This window comes from Episyrphus balteatus, chromosome 2, assembly GCF_945859705.1.
Source record: "Episyrphus balteatus chromosome 2, idEpiBalt1.1, whole genome shotgun sequence".
NCBI lineage: Eukaryota > Metazoa > Arthropoda > Insecta > Diptera > Syrphidae > Episyrphus > Episyrphus balteatus.
This window is the reverse complement of record NC_079135.1, coordinates 66,412,762-66,431,231: the sequence shown is the minus strand read 5'-3', so window position 1 is coordinate 66,431,231 and position 18,470 is coordinate 66,412,762. Positions and strand designations below refer to the sequence as shown.

Here is an 18,470-nt window from a genome sequence, read left to right as displayed (position 1 = left end):
CAGAGTAAAGCCAGAACTATAATTGTCGGATCGTCGGATGAAAACGGAGGGGAACAGCGCTCGCAACCGCACTTCACGGATGAAAACTTGTCGAAAATACAAAGAAAACAACAACAATTGACAGTAGCTTCCGACTCCATCCGCCAATTAAGGTTCTGGCTTAACTCAATTTTGTTAAGTAATTACTCCCGGAACGCGAAACTATTTGAAGGCTGTCCTACACCAGCGATAGCCTTTACTGGCTGAATATAATGGTGTAGGTAGTACCTAGTACTACCAAATTTTTGTTGAGGGAAAACTCTACAAAAGTAGGCTGTAGCTGAGGTAAAAGTTGAGAATTCATCAACTTGCACTACAAGCTACAGCCACAGCTACACCATTGTATTCAGGGGATTATTCGATCTCGGTCATAATACACTCATGTCTTTCCAAAATGATTGGAATGACTCACTCCTTTTTCGTTTAAGCGATTTGTTATGCATGTGCAATTTTGTTTGGAAAACGAAACACAATATTTTTCTTATAATTATGTTGGTACTTCTTTTTTATATAAAACAAATGAATGTCAAAAAAGTGCGTGCTAAAAGCAAAGCATGCGACAATGGAGCGCAGCTATTGAATGGCTCATAAGATCCCTGAAAATTCAATAATCTGAACACACCAATTATAAAAATTCATAATTTCATATACCGTTTCACTTTTACTAGAGTGATGATGATCTTGATTTGATAAATAAAACAAAAAATAATAAATTCTTACACAAACAATACAAATCGCTGTTTAAACAAATTTATTATTGCATTGCCCTCAATAGTTTCACATAATAATTTATATCTTTTGAAATGCAAAGTCCCAGACTATTTCCCACGCAAATCCCCGAGAGGGACCTTGCAGTCGAGATTCCAAAGGCAATCAAAATAATTGATTTATTACCTCCGGAAAAATATGTAATTTTTATTTAATTTGTTTTGATTTATGTGTCATAAATTTGATTATTCTTTATTTTAAGAACAAAAATCTTGTTCGCGATCTTGCAGTTGGCTACAAAAGTCTTGTCTACGCTATGGAAAAGGATAAAAACTCTCAAGATGTTTTTTTGTTGTTTATTAAATGGTGTAAGCTTTATATGGTAAGTACCAAAGTATCTTATTTATCTATAAACAGATTTTGGAATATGACTGTAATTACTTGAAAGAAGTAACCATAGCACAAAGGATTTTAAAGACAAGTTTGTGTCTTAATTACGTTGTGCCCTATCTTTAAATTATATAAATGTATATAGCCTAGTAATACCCCACCAAAGTTTCACCTGGACTTGATAAAAGCCAATATAGACTTAACGTGCCGATTATTTCCGCCAACATTCTGCAAGGCAACAAATTACTTGGAAGTTATTATTGGCATTTTAACTTTACACTTAGCGTTCAACGCATTCAACGCAAATTTAAAACCTTAAATTCTAATTATTGGTGCTTTCAATTATATTCAAACAAAGAGTTTTAGACAGTTGGAGATCGCTACTAAACGAATTAATTAAAAAGTATACTTGTAGTGGCGTCGTTTTTTACAATTAATTTGTTAAATTCGCGTTGAGTGCGTTGAACGCTAAGTGTACGACGGGCATTAGTCACCTTCACCTGCTGCTTATATTCACACGAGCCGATCTAGGCTGACGAGCTTCGCAGGACGGCAAAAATCGACTCGTGAAAAGTTGTTATACTCTGCTATGCCAACATTTCACGAGTCGATTTTTGCCGTTGCTACTCTGATGATGTGTTCCATCTTCAATTAAACAAACAATTGGGAGTCTTTTCTCAGTTTTTTGTTCAACTTTTGGTAGAAGTAAGCGAATCGTAAGCCAATAAATAGAAGATGGCCGGTTTTGTGCCATATTCTTTAGCTTGGAGCGAGGCACAAAGATGTGCAAAAGTTCCTAAAAGCTAAATTTGCATTTTTGTTTTACCCAGAGTTCGATCAGGCATCGCTCGTTGAGGTCGGTAAAAATTTAAAAAAAAAAGCAAGTTTATAAGTAAAGCTTGTTTGTCTTCTTCTTCTTCCTTTTTCTCGGCGCTGTTATGATCTCGATGTCGAGGGGATCATAACCTTCCCACGTTACTGCTTCACACTAGTGATCCGCCTGTGGGGTTCGCCGGGTTGACCTCAGAAATCGGCGGCAAGCCTCCCGGTTTTGTATTGTTCCGTTTCTGAGGCCAACTGAATGCTGGTGTTTTTGCATTTGCTTGTACCAGGAGTTTTTAGGCCTACCTTCCAAGCTACAAGCTTTTAAAGCTTGTTTGTAAACCTGGTTTAAGCCTCGTACGCAGCTCGCGCTAAATTTTAGCTCCCAAACAAATTGTCGAAAAATTTTAGCCGAGCTAAAATGGATCCCATACAAATTATCGATAACTTGTATGGGAATTTTAACAGCGTACCAGACTTAACCTAATTGAGTTTAAGCTATAGTTTTGTATCTAAATTATAGTTACCCAATTTAAAATTTCGAAAAGGATATATTTTTTAAATTAAAATTATCTGAAAAAATATATACAACTTTCAAAACTAATGTAATTTTCTATTGATTGCTAACAAACCACAAAATACATAATGTCCAAAAAATTTGTTATTAATTTTGGACTACTACTTTTTTTATTTCCAAAACTAATCTCAATTATTGGAGATGTGCTGCTTTCAAATTTTCAATTAAGTAATTGCCAATTTCTTCACAGAGTCCTAACGCTAATACCGGTTTTAGTCCTTAAGTTAGTACTCAAATCAGTATCAACTCATTTCTTCACCCAAGTACTAAGTTCTAAAACTGTCAATTTAGGACCGATTACTGGTTAGGCCCTAGGTAGCTCTTCAAAATCGGCTAGTACCTGGTTATTATACCATCGGTACCAAGTGATTTCTTCACAAAAGTGACAACCAAGTCAAGAAAGACGGTCTAGTCTACGTAGACGTTCTATATTTGCATTTCTCGAACGACCGACAATGCTAGACATCATTTACACTCATACTAATAAATTGGACTTGCATATACATAGGTCATGATAAAATATTGAGTGTTGCATTGTAGTAAAAAAAAGACAATACAGGACTGGGTTTTTGTAAATTATTCTTTTTATTAAAATATATTTTTTATGTATGTACATACATATGTAGATACAAACGTCTATCCGAAACTATCGTTAACTAAATATAGGCCTGCTGCATTAAGGACGGCGATCCGTTTATACCTGGAGTACTTATGTATGTATATGAAACCTTCCTCGTTTTTGGTGACCTGCATCTCAACATCGTCTACATAACCCAGATCACGCAATAATTCTTGACTTTCAAATTTCTTGATAAAAGAATCGAATTTGTTTTGCTTGTTGGCTTCTTGCTACGTTTGACCATATTTGTTTTTAATTTTTTTTTAATAGCCCTTTTATTATTTTCTACGTTTTGTCTTTATTTTGTTAAATTCCCTTAAATATAAAAATTAATTATTTAAAATATCAAAAATAATTATTTTTAACATCAAAACATTGTCAGGATGACAGTTAGACCCGTTTTAAAAGTATTAACTGCGCTGTGAACTTAAATCAGGTCCTAAGTGTAGAAATGCTCGTGTACTAACTTTTCCTTAGAACCGAGTACCAGTGCTAGTATCCAACCTAGCTAGACCGGGTACTAAGCTGGGCTAGTACCTACTTTTGTGAAGAAATTGGCCATAAGAGACTCGTAACTTGGGGAGTATTCTTCGTTACTTATTTCCAACCATATGGGCCTCAGGGAGCATCTTTTATTTTCTTTTTTCCTGATGCATTTTCCTGATCGCTATGGTTAATTCTGAGTTTTCAAAAAAACGCCTTTGTTTTAAATTGAGTTTTTCTACATAACTTTTTTATTTCTTATTGGGGTTTCCATTGGTACAAAAATCTGTCAACAAAAATGAGTTTTGATCTTTTTAAATTCCATTGTTCAAATTTTGATTTTAAATCAATTTTGCAGATCCAATTTTTTTGAGGGATTTTTCTCTTTATTTACCACGGCTGTTCAATTGACTGCTATGAATTTGGTATGTTTTGTTTTTATGAAAATAAAAATAATTTAAAGAGGTTTTTCTAATACCATAATCAATTTATGTAATTTTTTATGTATCAGAAAAGCTATTGCTCGAGAGCACTTCTTTTGAACTGAAAGGTACACACTTTTTAAATGTTCATTAATCGTTTTAATTAAATATTTTTTTAATGATTTCTGTTAATTAAAGACGTTAACAAAACGATAAAAAAAACATTTAAAAAAGAACCTCAATTTTTCACTGGTCCGCATATAAAGAAAAATACAATTTTTTTTGTTGTTGTACTGAATAGGTACACACTTGTTATATTTAATATTTTTATGGACTCCAGAAAAAGTTCCCCTTAAAACCAATTGAATGAAATTTTTTCACTCCAAAAAGAAATTCCCAAAGAAAAAATGAATCGATGATCGTGAAATAACGCCGAACGAAATGTAGCCGATTTTCCAAATTCGTCGTTATTTCACTCTACGAAAGCAAAATGACGCTGAATTTTCACATTCGGCCATTGCACTTTGTTAAAAAAGATTTTAGGCCCGGTTTCATTAAGAAATAAATTCAATTTGGGAGTTCGCCGCTCCCATCAAGAAATACTTTCCAAATAAAAATGTAGGGTATATTGTTCCACCTAATATTCATTAACTTAGATGAGTTTCAAGAAGTGATAACCATTAACCATTTCAACACCAAACTGACTGCAGCGTCATTTGTTTCACGTGATTTTTTGGTTTTATTTAATCAAAATCTTAAGCTGGAATGTTTAATTCTCAAAAACTAAAGTTGTATAAGTATCTTCTCACTTTATTTAAGCGAACTGGTTAAATTTTCGTTTGGCTCCTTTTACTACTGATTTGGAGACAAAGCTTACTAAGTGGTGCTAAAGAAATTAGAAGTTTGTTTTATTCCTTTTTATAAGAGTACATACATAGGAGTGAGCCTATAAATACTTTTCTATGAAACTAAATCAATCATTTAGTTTTCTTTTCGGACTAAAGCCCTAATATTTCAATAGTCAGTTAGACTATTAGAAGAATAAATGCCAATATAAAAAAAATATTTATTCGTAGGAGTAAGCCTTAGCTTGGGTTTATCTGGCTGATGAAAAATTTGCTCTAAAGGTAACAATTGTTTTTTTTTTAATTGAGTTGAATTTTATTCACTCCACTAATAGTCTAAGAGCCGGCAGCATATTTTGGCAGTTTTGGTATAACCGCAATTCGAGTGTGTACATATCTATATATGCACCACATTATGTCAACGGAAAAAGTCTGGCAGTGATCTTTTTCAGCTTTCCCTTGCCAGACGCATCCAAAGTGCAGTAAAAAATCAACTTTTGGCGTTTTGGTATAAGCGAATAAATGATACACCAAAAAATCATAAAAAATGCCCTGATTTCAAAACTGTGGGTACCAGAAGTTTTGTTTTCAGCTTTCCCCCCGCCAGACCGCTTTAAAGCATTTTGAAGTTAATTTTTCTAATAAAAAACCTAATAGCTTATTTTCTGTTAGGTATAACCGTATGATGGTAACAAATTAATATTCTATGTCTATTCTAGGTCTAGAAAATATAAGTTTGAGCCAGCTATTTTTCAGTCTTCCCTCTGCCAGACGCATCCAAAGTGCAGTCAAAAATCAACTTTTGGCGTTTTGCTAGGTATTAACTGAATAAATGATACACCAAAAAATCATTAAAAAATCCCCTGATTTCAAAAATGTGGGTACCAGAAGTTTTTTTTCAGCTTTCGCCAAGCCAGACGGCTTTGAAGCATTTTGAAATGCATTTTTCTAATAAAAAACCTAATAGCTTATTTTCTGTTGGGTATAACCGTATGATGGTAACAAATTAAAATTCTATGTCTTTTCCTGGTTTAGAAAATATAAGTTTAAGCCAGCTATTTTTCAGCCTTCCCTCTGCCAGACGCCCTTAAAGGTTTCCCAAACAGGTTTTTCCATACAAAAAACACATAGTTTCTGTTTTTTTCTTATAAAATTGAAATAATATTTTTTTGTTTAGAGTAACCATATGAATGCCAAATATTAACTTTCTCTGCCTTTACCTGATTTAGAAAATGTAAGTTTAAGCCAGTTTTTTTTTTAGCCTTCCCTCTGCCAGACGCCCTAAAAGGTATCTCAATATGTCGTACCCCTACTAAGACGCCTAATTTTGGTTGATGTTTACCGACACTTATAAAACTTACAGTATGAATACCGTGAATTTTAATATTCTAAGGGAATTTGTTCAGATTTGTTCAGACACTTAGAAAATGTATGCCCGTGGTCAGACTGATATAATAACGAAGAAAAAATAATAAAAATTATATTTATTTTAAGTGGAGCGATTGAATATACATAATTCAATTTTAAAGTTCAGATGACCTCAACTCCAAAGCGTTTCGCCCAGATACGAAAGTGGGCTCATCAGTTAAACTGTCGTACCTGGGCGAAACGCTTTGGAGTTGAGGTCACTTGAGCTTTAAAATTGATATTCAATCGATCCACATAAAATAAAAATAATAATTTTTATTATTTTTTCTTCGTTATAAACAAAAAAATTATGAATTTATGTATTTTCATTACTTTTAGTTTTTCTGTTTTCTTTACTGTTTTATGTTCTGTTTCTGGTTTAACTATTTCCTCGTTCTATTATAGAACTACTGTAGAAAACTGAATACTGAAACTTTGAAAAATACACTATTCAGTGGAATAGAAGTGGTCTCCTGAATTGTGTTCCAATAATAGAAGTGCTTTTTGGTTCCACTTTTCAACTTCAAACTGTTTGCTGAGGCCAATGAACTGGTGTTTACTGGCTGCTTCCACATTTTACCTAACCAAACTTTTTCCCACAAAAAAAAGATTACCTCTTTCAGAAAAATGATAACTCGATTTTTGTCTTTTAATTTTTTTTTAATATTAATATTAACATCATAAAAGAACAGTAACAAATTTCTTCAAGTGTGTACCTTTGGTGATAAACTGCATTTTTCTTGATTCGTTTATAGTTAGAACTAGACCCTACATGTTTGTACTTTCTCTCTGTAATCTTGTGAAGTAAGCACGTGAAACTATGCTCCAAGAGTCCATGAAGCGATCCATACACATTGCGATACATTTCTAAAGAAATTGTAACAAATTCAATTAAAAGTTTTAGTTTTATCTAGATACTGAAAAAGTAAAATAATAATAATAATAAAACTAACCTGTTCGGATGAGTCCAGCGATGAACCGGGCTTATTAATGCATTTGTTGAAACATTTTCTGGACATTTTCTGTTGAATAAATATGTTTTCCAATTTTAGAGAAATTTTTTTCTAATTGTGCTTATTATGAAACTTCTGTCTTGTTACTTACCTCAAGTAACTCCTGAGTGCTGGCCACAGCCAGCTGCTGTCGAACTTGTTTCATAAGCTCTGCTCTTTGGGAGCTATCGAGTTGACTTATTGCAGGATTGTCGAGTACATCCATGTTCATTCCGTTGAGAAAATTGGGGTTTTATTTATTTTTTTACAAAGTTTTCTAAAGATTCCAACACACGTTGCTCTATCTATGGGATCGTTAATAATTTCATCAAACGAAGGATATTTTTACAAATTTTTTAATGACATTTGACATCTCTTTTTCACATAACATTTGTCTGTCACACTTTATCGATAGGGAAGTTCGAACATTTGTCCTTGTCTTCTCTTTCTATTTACAGTTACCATTTTGACGTTTTAAACTCGGCGAAAATCAAAACAAACCAGCAAAAACAAACCAACAAAACAAAAAAGCAAAAAATACAGCACAGAAATATATTTTAAATTCCGTAATTTTTTCGATTTTTAGACACTAAATTACGTTATAGTAGAACGTTACTACCAAAAAAACACTTGAAATCGATTTGTATGAGTTTTTTTTTACAAACAACAGTTCTTTAAAATTGCGCGCGTCCTTGAAAAATTTGGTTTGTTTTGATCTTCACCCAGTTTAGGAGATATTTTTTTTCTATTTTCTTTTGTTTTTTTGGTACTGACAGATGAGCGAAATTCCGAATTCCGAGGAATATAAATTATGTCCGCGTGTTAAATCATGCCATAAATTGATAAAAAAGCACTAAAGCTCATGTTTGGATTTTAAAAGATATATGTCATCAATTTAGTTAGAACATGGAAATAAACGTGTTCATTGTTCAAAGCAGCATAGGTTCTTAAAAATTATGAAGTTCATAATTGGGAGTTTACACTATCGAATTTATCGATAATACGAGATGTTATCGATTGTTTTTGATAAACCAAATCGATTTTTTCAATGAATTCCGAAGACATATAAGTGGGTCTGCAGAAAAATATAAGTCAATATAAGCCTGGTACGCTGCTCGCGCTAAATTTTAGCCGAGATAAAATTCCCATACAAGTTATCGATAACTTGTATGGGATCCATTTTATCTCGGCTAAAAATGTTCGATAATTTGTATGGGAGCTAAAATTTAGCGCGAGCAGCGTACCAGGCTTAAGAGTGCAAAAGTGTAACATTTTCTTAAAATAAAATAACCAAATATACAGACTAAAATTTTTTTACACTTTTGCTATACCCCAACCCTATTGCAAAAATAAAATACAATGGTGCAAAATTTGTCTGCTGTAGTTGTAGTAGTCGAAAAACAAAATTTAGCAATTTTACAACTTTTTGTTGCACCGGATCGTGAATACCCCTTATGTTTTACTAAAAGCGCATTTTTTTTACTTTGTTTTCAAAATTTTTGATTCGTCTTCTTCCTTTGCTCGGCGCTGTTATGACCTCGATGTCGATCACACTAGTGATCCGCCTTTGGGGTTCGCCGGGTTGACCTCAGAAATCGGCGGCAAGCCTCCCGATTTTGTATTGTTCCATTTCTGAGACCAACTGAATGTTGGTGTTTTTGCATTTCCTTATACCAGGAGTTTTTAGGCCTACCTTTCTTTTTATTTAGTGTTGGAACGTTATAAGTATGATATTGCCTTCTTGACGGAGTTCTCAGGATCTCTCCTTTGAACATGGCTATACCAACTGAGTCGGTCGTGTTCAACTTTTTGGGAGATGGTATTTTTTTTTTATTATACCTATTAAAGCCTGGTACGCTGCTCGCGCTAAAATTTAGCTGAGATAAAATTCCCATACAAGTTATCGATAACTTGTATGGGATCCATTTTATCTCGGCTAAAAATTTTCGATAATTTGTATGGGAGCTAAAATTTAGCGTGAGCAGCGTACCTGGCTTAAATATGAACTGAAGTTATACATACATACGTAAAATCAAGATGATATCAATTTTTCCTATTTGACTTTTTGATTGGAAAACATGGTTGGTGGATATTTAACATAAACATTTTAGCTCCGATACAAATTATCCCATCCCATACAAATTATCGAAAAAGCAGCAGAAAGAGCAGCGTACCAGGCTTAAGCGTGGTACGCAGATCGAGCTAAATTTTAGCCGAGATAAAATTCCCCTACAAGTTGTATGCTTGTATGGGAGCTAAAATTTATCTCGAGCTGCGTACCAGGCTTTTAATCTGCGCTTAAAGCCTGGTACGCTGCTCGCGCTAAATTTTAGCTGAGATAAAATTCCCATACAAGTTATCGATAACTTGTATGGGAATTTTATCTCAGCTAAAATTTAGCGCGAGCAGCGTACCAGGCTTAAACCCAGCGAAGATACTCAAATAAATTTCAGGTCGGCTGAATTTTTTTCATAAAATATATGAACATACTACACATGCACTGCTAGTCGTTCCTTACGGCCATATTATTCACTAGTTTAAAAAATACATCTGGATGTAAAGAAATTGGAATGTCAAAAATAAATCCATATCCATGATATTCACTATCACACAGACAAAAAATAGTCATTTTTAACTATTTTCATAGTTAAAACCGGGATAACTATTTTGGATTTGGATTTATTTTTGACATTTGACAATTTTACATCCAGATGTATTTTTTAAACTAGTGAATAATATGGCCGTTACAAAAGATGAAAAAAAAGTTTCTTGACACTAGTAAAAAAGTGGCCAAAAGTATAGTGGCCTGTATTTTTAGAACTTGCGCTTATAGCCTGGTACGCTGCTCGCGCTAAATTTTAGCCATAGAGGAAGGAATACCTAGAGAGCCGACTCGTTCCCCCCTTACCTAAAACACCCGCAAATTTAATTTCAGATAATCTCTCTTATTTTTCTCTTGTTTTCCTATCTGTGAATACGTGTGAAAAGTACAATTCGTTTAATACCTTCCTTTCACCAGTAGATGTCCTCACAAATTTTGAATTTAAACATGATTTTGGTTTGTACATGAACTTGAATAGCTCAAATAGCTCACTCCAGACACCCACCTTTCAATAAATATGTACAGAAATAAAAAAAAAAAGGTTCGTGTTTTGAATTTATTATATTATTTTTTTATGAATTTATTTCCTACTGAGCACTTAAATTGTTTTTAATTGTTTTGAGCTCAACTCCACAGTTGAATGTGTTGGTGCCATTTAAAATGCACGGGAAAAAAACCACATATAAGCACTGTGGAGTTTTTCCTCTCATTGCAGCTTGTAGGGTGGAGGAGAAAAACCAACCGAAGTTGCGTCTCTAGGTATTCCTTCCTCTATGATTTTAGCTGAGATAAAATTCCCATACAAGTTATCGATAACTTGTATGGGATTTAAATAAATTTAGCGCGAGCAGCGTACCAGGCTTATATCCTGAGAAAAGCTAGGCAAAAGTTTGTTGTTTTGTTTTCAATGCCAACAATTTTTTTGTAACCGCTGTTTGCATTTATTTGCTAGCATCGCGGTGCGAATTATCAAACCATCAAATTCGCACAACTAGCAGTCCATGTATAGTATGTCAATGATCTGCGTACTAGGCTTTATTAAAATAAACTTGATACATAAAAATATCGATGTAATTGCGGTATCGATTTTATCGATATCGTAAAACTATCGAATGATTTGCTCTTCACTAAGGACTTAGTAGCTTAATACGATTTTACTGTTTTGTTCTACCGCTACCGCATGGCAGTCAAACCGCTACTTGTACTTGCCGGTAATCTTAATTTTTGTCTTCTTTTTTCTTTTCTCCTTCTTCCTATGATTTGCAAGGAAAAAAACATATAGTAGTATTCATATTACTACTTTTCCCTCCTCATTTCACTTTTGGTATTCTTGTTCAGGGTTCGGTAGATAAATTTTAATTTATTTAATAGCAAATCATTTTTTCTAATTCAATAGAATTAAAAAGATTTCTCAAAAATTGTAATAACTTTTTTACTGGATTAATGATTTTTTTTAAAATTTCATTACTGTGAAGGAAAAAAATAGGTAAATCATCCATCTTATTTGCATTCATTTATTTTAAAAATAAATTATGATTCTCTTCAAACTTTTTGTGTAAAATGCTGACTAACAGAAGATGAAATTTGTTTTTGTAATAAGGTCTATTCCTTTTCCATTTTTTGTGAACCAAATTAGGAAGTCTGGTCAAGTTTCTGATAGTTGGAACAGGTTCAACAGCATCAAAATTCACGATTTCATATACTCGATAAAAAAAATTAAACAGTTTTTGTTGCCAAACAAAAGTAAACGGAATTCAATTCAACATAATCACAATTTTGTTTTATTTATCTTACATATTATGTAAGTCAGTCTTCCATTTGGTAGAAATCATTTGTCAGGGTGGAAAAATTTTGTACTTCTCATAAGCGCTCTTTCTTACGAAAGATAGCATAACTTTTTAGGTTGGTAACAGACTTAGCCTAATAATATGACTAAATTTTAACGTCTCACACTGAGTGTGGAACAGATCTTTTATCTTATTCATAAAAACAAATAAACAATTCGCAAAAATAACAATATTCGTCAATTAGAGAAATGTGTGCAAAAGTTTGTGTGCTTGCATGAATGTGTGAGTCTTGAGAAAAATCCCGAGTTTAAAGGTTGAACTATAACGGCCATTTTTTTCACTAGTTTAAAAAATACATCTGGATGTAAACAATGTCAAATGTCAAAAATAAATCCAATTCCATAATATTCACTACTTAAATCCAATCTTAAATCCAACTTTTTAAATCCAATCTCGTTAAATCCAAATTAATTTAGGTCCATTTTCTTCACTCGGAGTTGAACAAAACTTGAGAATTTTTATATTAAAACTTCTCAAGTTATGTTCAACTCCGAGTGAAGAAAATGGACCTTAAACTGCTCTCTGGAGGTCTGTTTAACTTTATAAATCCAGATGTAAAATGAATTTTCACAGCATTCAATAGTTTTTTCAAGCATTTTCACAGAGGAAAACTAAAGATAAATGCAAATTATACAAAATTTATTGAATAATGACATAATTTTTTTTAGTGAATAATATGAACAAAAAATTAAATCCTTGGATTTATTTAATTCAGATTTAAGTGATTGGATTTAAAATTAACTTTAATCCAAACTAAATCCAGAGTGAATAATATGGCCGTAATTGTTGGAAGCGTCGGACGAAACGGAACAGCGCTCGCAACCGCACTCGACTGATGAAAACTTATCAAAAAGTCAAAGAAAACAGTTATAAAAAGTAGGATTTGACAATAGATTCCGGCTTAAAGTTGTAAATGGACTGTAATGGCTGATTTCATAAACAATTAACTGGCTTTTAAATTTTTAAATGACGTTTTTTGTATGGAACAAACATCATTTTAGGACGCAAAAGCCTGATAAGGCAAGGCTAAAATTTTTGATAATTTTTATGGGAGTTAAAATTTAGCGCGATCTGCATACTAGGCTTAAAAATTTAAAAAGGACTTTATGAAATTGGAAATTAGACTATTTATTTCGAAACTATCCTAGTTCTCTTCCTTGTTTTCAGTTATCAGGATTAAAAATCTGACTCTGAATTAGAAAATAGGAGACGGCATAATAGAATCTCTTCTATCTGAAACGTTTTAAATTCATAACCTAATAATTTCGGAATCACCATTGTAATATCTGCTCCAATATTCGAATCCCTATTCCGAACTCTGTACCTCAATACTTTTTTGATCTATTTTCTTTCTATATTCTCCGTTAATTTTCCTCTTTCAAATTTTATTCTGTTCGCGGCATTCGAGAAGAGCGCACGTTCGAGTTGAGTTAAGAAAATTTTAACCAAAAAATTAATTCCAGTTTTAATTTATCGCATATAATCAAGGTAATTATATTTGTTTTAAATTATTCTTGCATTAATGTTTTTGCTAACGAAAGATAGAGAACATTCTTTCACAATAAAAATCGAATGAACTTAATAATTAAACATTAAAATGAGTTTAAGAATTTCCACCTAGACAAACTAGTTTTTATTGTGAAATAAGAAATGACTGCCTTCTCTTTCAAACGCGATTAGCAAAAATGAGAATAAAATACATAGAATTATTAAAAAACCTATGAAAGATGAAACTACTTGTACGATAATGGTAGTTTTTATTGCGTAATAAGAAGTTTCTACAACAGAATTTTTGTTTTCTTTACGCTACATTTATAGATGCCACAACTCCAGAAACCAGCCCCTGTATTCTCCGGAACTGCCGTCGTCAATGGCCAGTTCAAGGAGATCTCTTTAAAAGATTACAAGGGCAAGTACGTGGTCCTGTTCTTTTATCCATTGGACTTCACCTTTGTCTGCCCAACTGAGATTATTGCTTTCTCTGACCGCGCAAAGGAATTCCGTAACATTGGTTGTGAAGTAATTGGTTGCTCGACAGACTCTCACTTCACCCATTTGGCTTGGATCAACACATCGCGCAAACAGGGAGGTCTTGGTCAATTGGACATTCCACTGCTCGCTGACAAGTCAATGAAGGTTGCACGTGAATACGGTGTATTAGACGAAGAAAGTGGTGTTCCATTCCGTGGATTGTTCATCATCGATGGCAAGCAAAACTTGCGCCAAATAACTGTAAATGACTTGCCCGTTGGCCGCAGTGTGGATGAGACTCTTCGTTTGGTGCAGGCCTTCCAATTCACCGATGAGCATGGTGAAGTATGCCCAGCCAACTGGAAGCCTGGCAGCAAGTCAATGGTTGCTGATCCAAAGAAGTCTCAGGAATACTTCTCTGCTGTGAACTAAGAAGTTTTGGACGTAGATCGTCTTTTTCATTTCCTTAAAGTTCTCTTATCACATTTTTTGTTTCTTTTTTCTTTGTTTCTTTTTATTTATAATGCACTTGGAAGAAAAAACAAAAATAGTCTCCAAGACTTGTTTTTATGAAGTGTTTAAATGTTTTCTTTTTTTTATATAAACAAATAAAAATCGATCCACATAGCACACAAGTGGATTTAAAACATAAACGTTGATTTTGTTTTTTTATAAAATGCACTATCACGCTAGGGGCAAAGGTTGTTGTAATGTCGAGCGGAATACTTTCGGAATGCTTGCTAAAATATAGGGCTATATGAAAAGGTGCTCTATTTGACCTTCACATTTCTCATCATTTAGCTGTCAATTATTTTTATTTGATTAAGATCTAAATGATTTTATATAGGTTTGTAATATATTTTTTTTTAATTGAATAGAATATTTTAGAAGGCTATCGAAGGTATACACATGTGTAGGTATATGCAAAATGGTAGATTCATTGTTGACTAAGTCGTGACTTGTGATATTCGTCACGAATTCCAGATTAGATAATAATGTCTAGTTAGCTATTATAATTTATTTATGTATGTACCTACTTCATAGTGAGGGAAGATTAGCTTTGAGAAATCACTTCATGGCTAAGCATTTTTTGATCTACAGACGTTATTAAGAGTTGCAGAAATTTATTACAATATTTTAAATAAGTAGGTGTATGCAAATCCAAATATCAGAAAATAACAAAATCGAACACCTAAGGGTAGAACATAATTGGAAAACATTGCTCTTATACGACTTAATTAAGTAGCTAGAACTGCACAGATTGCTTTTTATATCCGACATGTTATGCAAAAGTTGTGATGTGTTTATGGCCATAATGTTAAGCCGGACATAATATTATATCAAAAACAAAATACCTACCTACATATGGCTAAAGCTTTTAAGAATTCGTCATATACGAGCTTTTCAATAAAATATTTGTTCCGGTCTTATCAAAAATTCCATTTGTATCGGAAAATTGCTACAAATTCGGAAAAAATAATCAAACTTCGTTCCTAAAGACTATTTGTATGAAATTTTCCATTACGAACAGATTCTGTGATATTTTTTTTTTTATTCGTAGCAAATTTCCGATACAAATGAAATTTGTGATAAGGTCGATTTATCTTTCTTATACAAACGTCTTTGTGGTCTTGTTAAGACTTTATGTTTGATTAAAATTCTGTATCATTTTTCGGCCTATTTAGCATTGCATTAGGGATTGCCTAAATAAGGTTTGTTATAATGGTGTCGTCTGAATTGTATTCCTAGACCAGAAAGACAAACAATAATAGTTGTGGGAGTTCATTTATACATAATCACTGTGAAAAAGTTTTTTTTTTTTACTTAATTGGGTCAGAAACTCTGCAATGGAGCGCTAAAAAGTGATGGTGGATAATATTTCACTGTTTGTACAATTATGATAGCTGTGGACATTAGGCCTTATGACGAATTCCATTCGCATCGGAAATGTTCTTGTGAAGATTTTGTATGAATTTTTCCACTAACAAAGTATTCCGTGATTTGTTTTTTCGGTTATCGTATCAAATTTCCGATACGAATGGAATTCGTGATAAGGCCGATTGTCTAATGAAATTTTGTCTTGAAATTTTGCGAAAAAAAATTTCCTCCGTTTTATGGACAAACAAACGCTCATTTCTTCCGATTGAATAAGCCGATTTTGGAGCTATTGGAACTATAATTTAAAATTGTTCACATTTGATTTTTTTAAAGGTTTTTTTTTTGAAAACTAAACGAATTTCAGATGTGCAATAACATTTATTTAAAAGATAAATTTTAACTATATATCCTACTGAAAAATCAAAAAATGCCTGCATGAGTTCTTTCGCAATAATCTTCCCAACATTTAAATGCGATTTCCCAAAAATGGCGTATACGGCACTTCAATACTAGGGCGACGAATTGTCTTTTGCGCTACCTATCGAGACAAACAAAAATTACTCTATAATCTCTATTACAAAAACGTTTTTGCTTGAAATTCATTTTATTCAACTATTTTCAATTTGAATTACAACGCTCTCTCCACCAATCTTGAAACTGTCGTACAGATTATAAATTTTGAGTCTTTTGAAAGGAATGAAATCGTCTTGTATTTTTAATAGCTAAAGCGTTTGAAAAACAAGTTTTCACATATTCTTCAAAGTCTAAGATCCCGCCATAATAATAGTTGAAAGTTCTGTTTTCCTAAAGGAATTGTCTTAAAAAAACATTATATACGGTGCAGTGCAATAACACCGGCGGTAATTACCACTGCAGGGGTTATCTCTCAAACGAAAAATTAATATCCCCCACTGGCTTTCTTTCCACTTTAAAATGGCAATAACTTCTTCTTCCGTTTTCAGTACTGTTATGATCTCTAGGGGATCATAACTCTCCCACGTATTTGCTTAACACTAGTGATCCGCCTGTGGGGTTCGCCGGGTTGACCTCAGAAATCGGTGGCAATAACACCCACATCAAAGAGGCATTTAGTCGCGGCTGTTTTTGTCTCTCAAATAAACGTAGAGGAAAGTATGGGTGGGGCATGTTGCCTCGCTGCTTGGTTTCATTACAGGATTTGGGCTATGTCCAAAGTTGGTAATAGCAAAAGTTTCTTGGGTATTTAAGGAGCACAAACAAAAATTTCTTGTGGTAGGGAAATTAAAATTAGCTTACACAACATGCTTAGGTTTTATAAAAAATTGTCTGTTGCCAACTTCTTTGAGTCAGTGTAGGCATTAAGAGTACGAGTGGCGAAATCCTGTTTTTATTATTGGTGTTTAATTATCCCATTGCGACGAAATATAACCAATTTTTTGACTCGTCGATCGGTGGTACAACTTATTTAAAATATTTTGATTCAAGAAGATACATATGTGAGTGAACTACTCATATATGTACGTGTTGAAAGAAAAATGAATTGCCTTGTATTAGTGCAAAAAAAAAACCAAACGACTTAAATATATGGGCCCTTATTGCGAGTTTTGTTTGTCTATCGATAGACGACTTTTGCCGATAGTCGTTCATCGAAATTGAATTCTGGGGTCGAATTACGGCATACGTTCGTTAACGTATGGTTGCTATGTGTCCCTATCTTTTTCTACTAAATAAATAGAGACACAAATAGTAAAACCGTTAACAAATGATCGTAATCGTATGCTGTAATTCGACCCCTGATTTTATGAAATTCTGTTTTGGTTTATCGTTCGATTTTTTTCGTTTACAATTTTGCTATTGACTCAGATCAAGTTCATAGTTCAGAATAGCAAATATTTTTGTCGAAAGAGATACACAAAAACAAAACTGATATTTGTGCCCATGATTATGAAAGTGGACTAAGTCACTTTTTGCATTGTTTAAAGAAAAACTTACATAATAATTTTCTTATAACGATTTAATTATATTTTTTTTATGAAATCACAAGATTATTTACTGCAATTTCGCTTTCAAATAAACTTTACCCCTTAAATAATAATTATTTTTAGGCTAGATTTGATGCCATTTTTAGGAGTGACTTAGTCCACTTTCATAATTAAGGGCACATTTATCGATTCAATCGACTCGAATCGAAAGTTGAACGACACTCGCAATAAGGGCCTAATTGTTTAATTTTCCAGAGTAATAATAAGGCCGTACGTAAACCTTGGTGATCGAACTTTATGGGCATTCTTCCTTTTTTGAATTGCAATTCTGATGATACTTCTTCATGTTTTGGTACGTCGCAGTTACTGAAAAGCCTGGGCTTCTATCAACATTGACAACACAAAACATTATTTTGTATAGTTAATATTTATAAAAAAAAACATTAAATATTTTTACAAAAAATTTTTAGTTTAAGAGCAATTCATTGCCAATCGGTCTACCCTTAGCTGCATTTCCACAAAAATTTAAATGATACAGTAAAATTTAATGTTGAAATTTGTCTCAAACATGTAAAATGCTTCAAAAAACATCATAATCAAATGTACATACATTAAAAAAAATACCAAACATTAAACTTAATTTCCTAGTATTAAAGTTGGTAAGGTATATAAATTTGTCTAATCACCAACACAACATGCACGAATCCACGTGTTTATGTTGTGATCAAAACTTCTTTACTTGTAGTGAAACTAATCTTACTACCAAATTTTCTTATCAGATATCAAACAAATAAAGTTTTTCTTTCGTGATAAAAACTACGTGGTTACCTTCTCACAATTCTTTGACTTTCATGCTATTGATACCTTCCTACATAAATAAGTACAATTGAAGGTATCTACAACGACA

General features: G+C 32.9%; 3 protein-coding genes across 4 annotated transcripts in view; 2 read left to right on the top strand and 1 right to left on the bottom strand.

The window, feature by feature from the left end:
• The first annotated feature begins 680 nt into the window (after nucleotides 1-680).
• The window catches only part of LOC129908474 (uncharacterized), a 38,623-nt gene continuing 20,833 nt past the window's right edge, over nucleotides 681-18,470 (top strand). For both annotated transcript variants that reach the window (XM_055984963.1, XM_055984962.1), the window contains exons 1-2: nucleotides 681-947; nucleotides 1,010-1,129. In XM_055984963.1, the coding sequence (XP_055840938.1) occupies nucleotides 843-947; nucleotides 1,010-1,129 (225 nt within the window). In that variant the 5' untranslated portion in view covers nucleotides 681-842. The remainder of the gene's footprint in view (nucleotides 948-1,009; nucleotides 1,130-18,470) is intronic.
• On the bottom strand, nucleotides 6,952-7,689 carry LOC129908476 (mitochondrial import inner membrane translocase subunit Tim13). The gene is made up of 3 exons (XM_055984965.1): nucleotides 7,417-7,689; nucleotides 7,266-7,334; nucleotides 6,952-7,179 (listed from the first exon to the last, which is right to left on the bottom strand). Exons 1-3 carry the CDS (start codon nucleotides 7,534-7,536, stop codon nucleotides 7,081-7,083), a joined length of 288 nt encoding a protein of 95 aa, XP_055840940.1. The 5' UTR covers nucleotides 7,537-7,689; the 3' UTR covers nucleotides 6,952-7,080.
• LOC129908475 (peroxiredoxin 1) lies at nucleotides 13,114-14,377 on the top strand. The gene is made up of 2 exons (XM_055984964.1): nucleotides 13,114-13,241; nucleotides 13,572-14,377. Exon 2 carries the CDS (start codon nucleotides 13,572-13,574, stop codon nucleotides 14,154-14,156), a length of 585 nt encoding a protein of 194 aa, XP_055840939.1. The 5' UTR covers nucleotides 13,114-13,241; the 3' UTR covers nucleotides 14,157-14,377.

Coding starts and splice junctions, on each gene's coding strand:
- LOC129908476 (XM_055984965.1), bottom strand. CDS start 7,536: ATGAACATGGATGTACTCGACAATCCTGCAATAAGTCAACTCGATAGC. Junction 7,335..7,416: donor GCACTCAGGAGTTACTTGAG/GTAAGTAACAAG, acceptor TTTATTCAACAG/AAAATGTCCAGAAAATGTTT. Junction 7,180..7,265: donor CGCTGGACTCATCCGAACAG/GTTAGTTTTATT, acceptor CAATTTCTTTAG/AAATGTATCGCAATGTGTAT.
- LOC129908475 (XM_055984964.1), top strand. CDS start 13,572: ATGCCACAACTCCAGAAACCAGCCCCTGTATTCTCCGGAACTGCCGTC.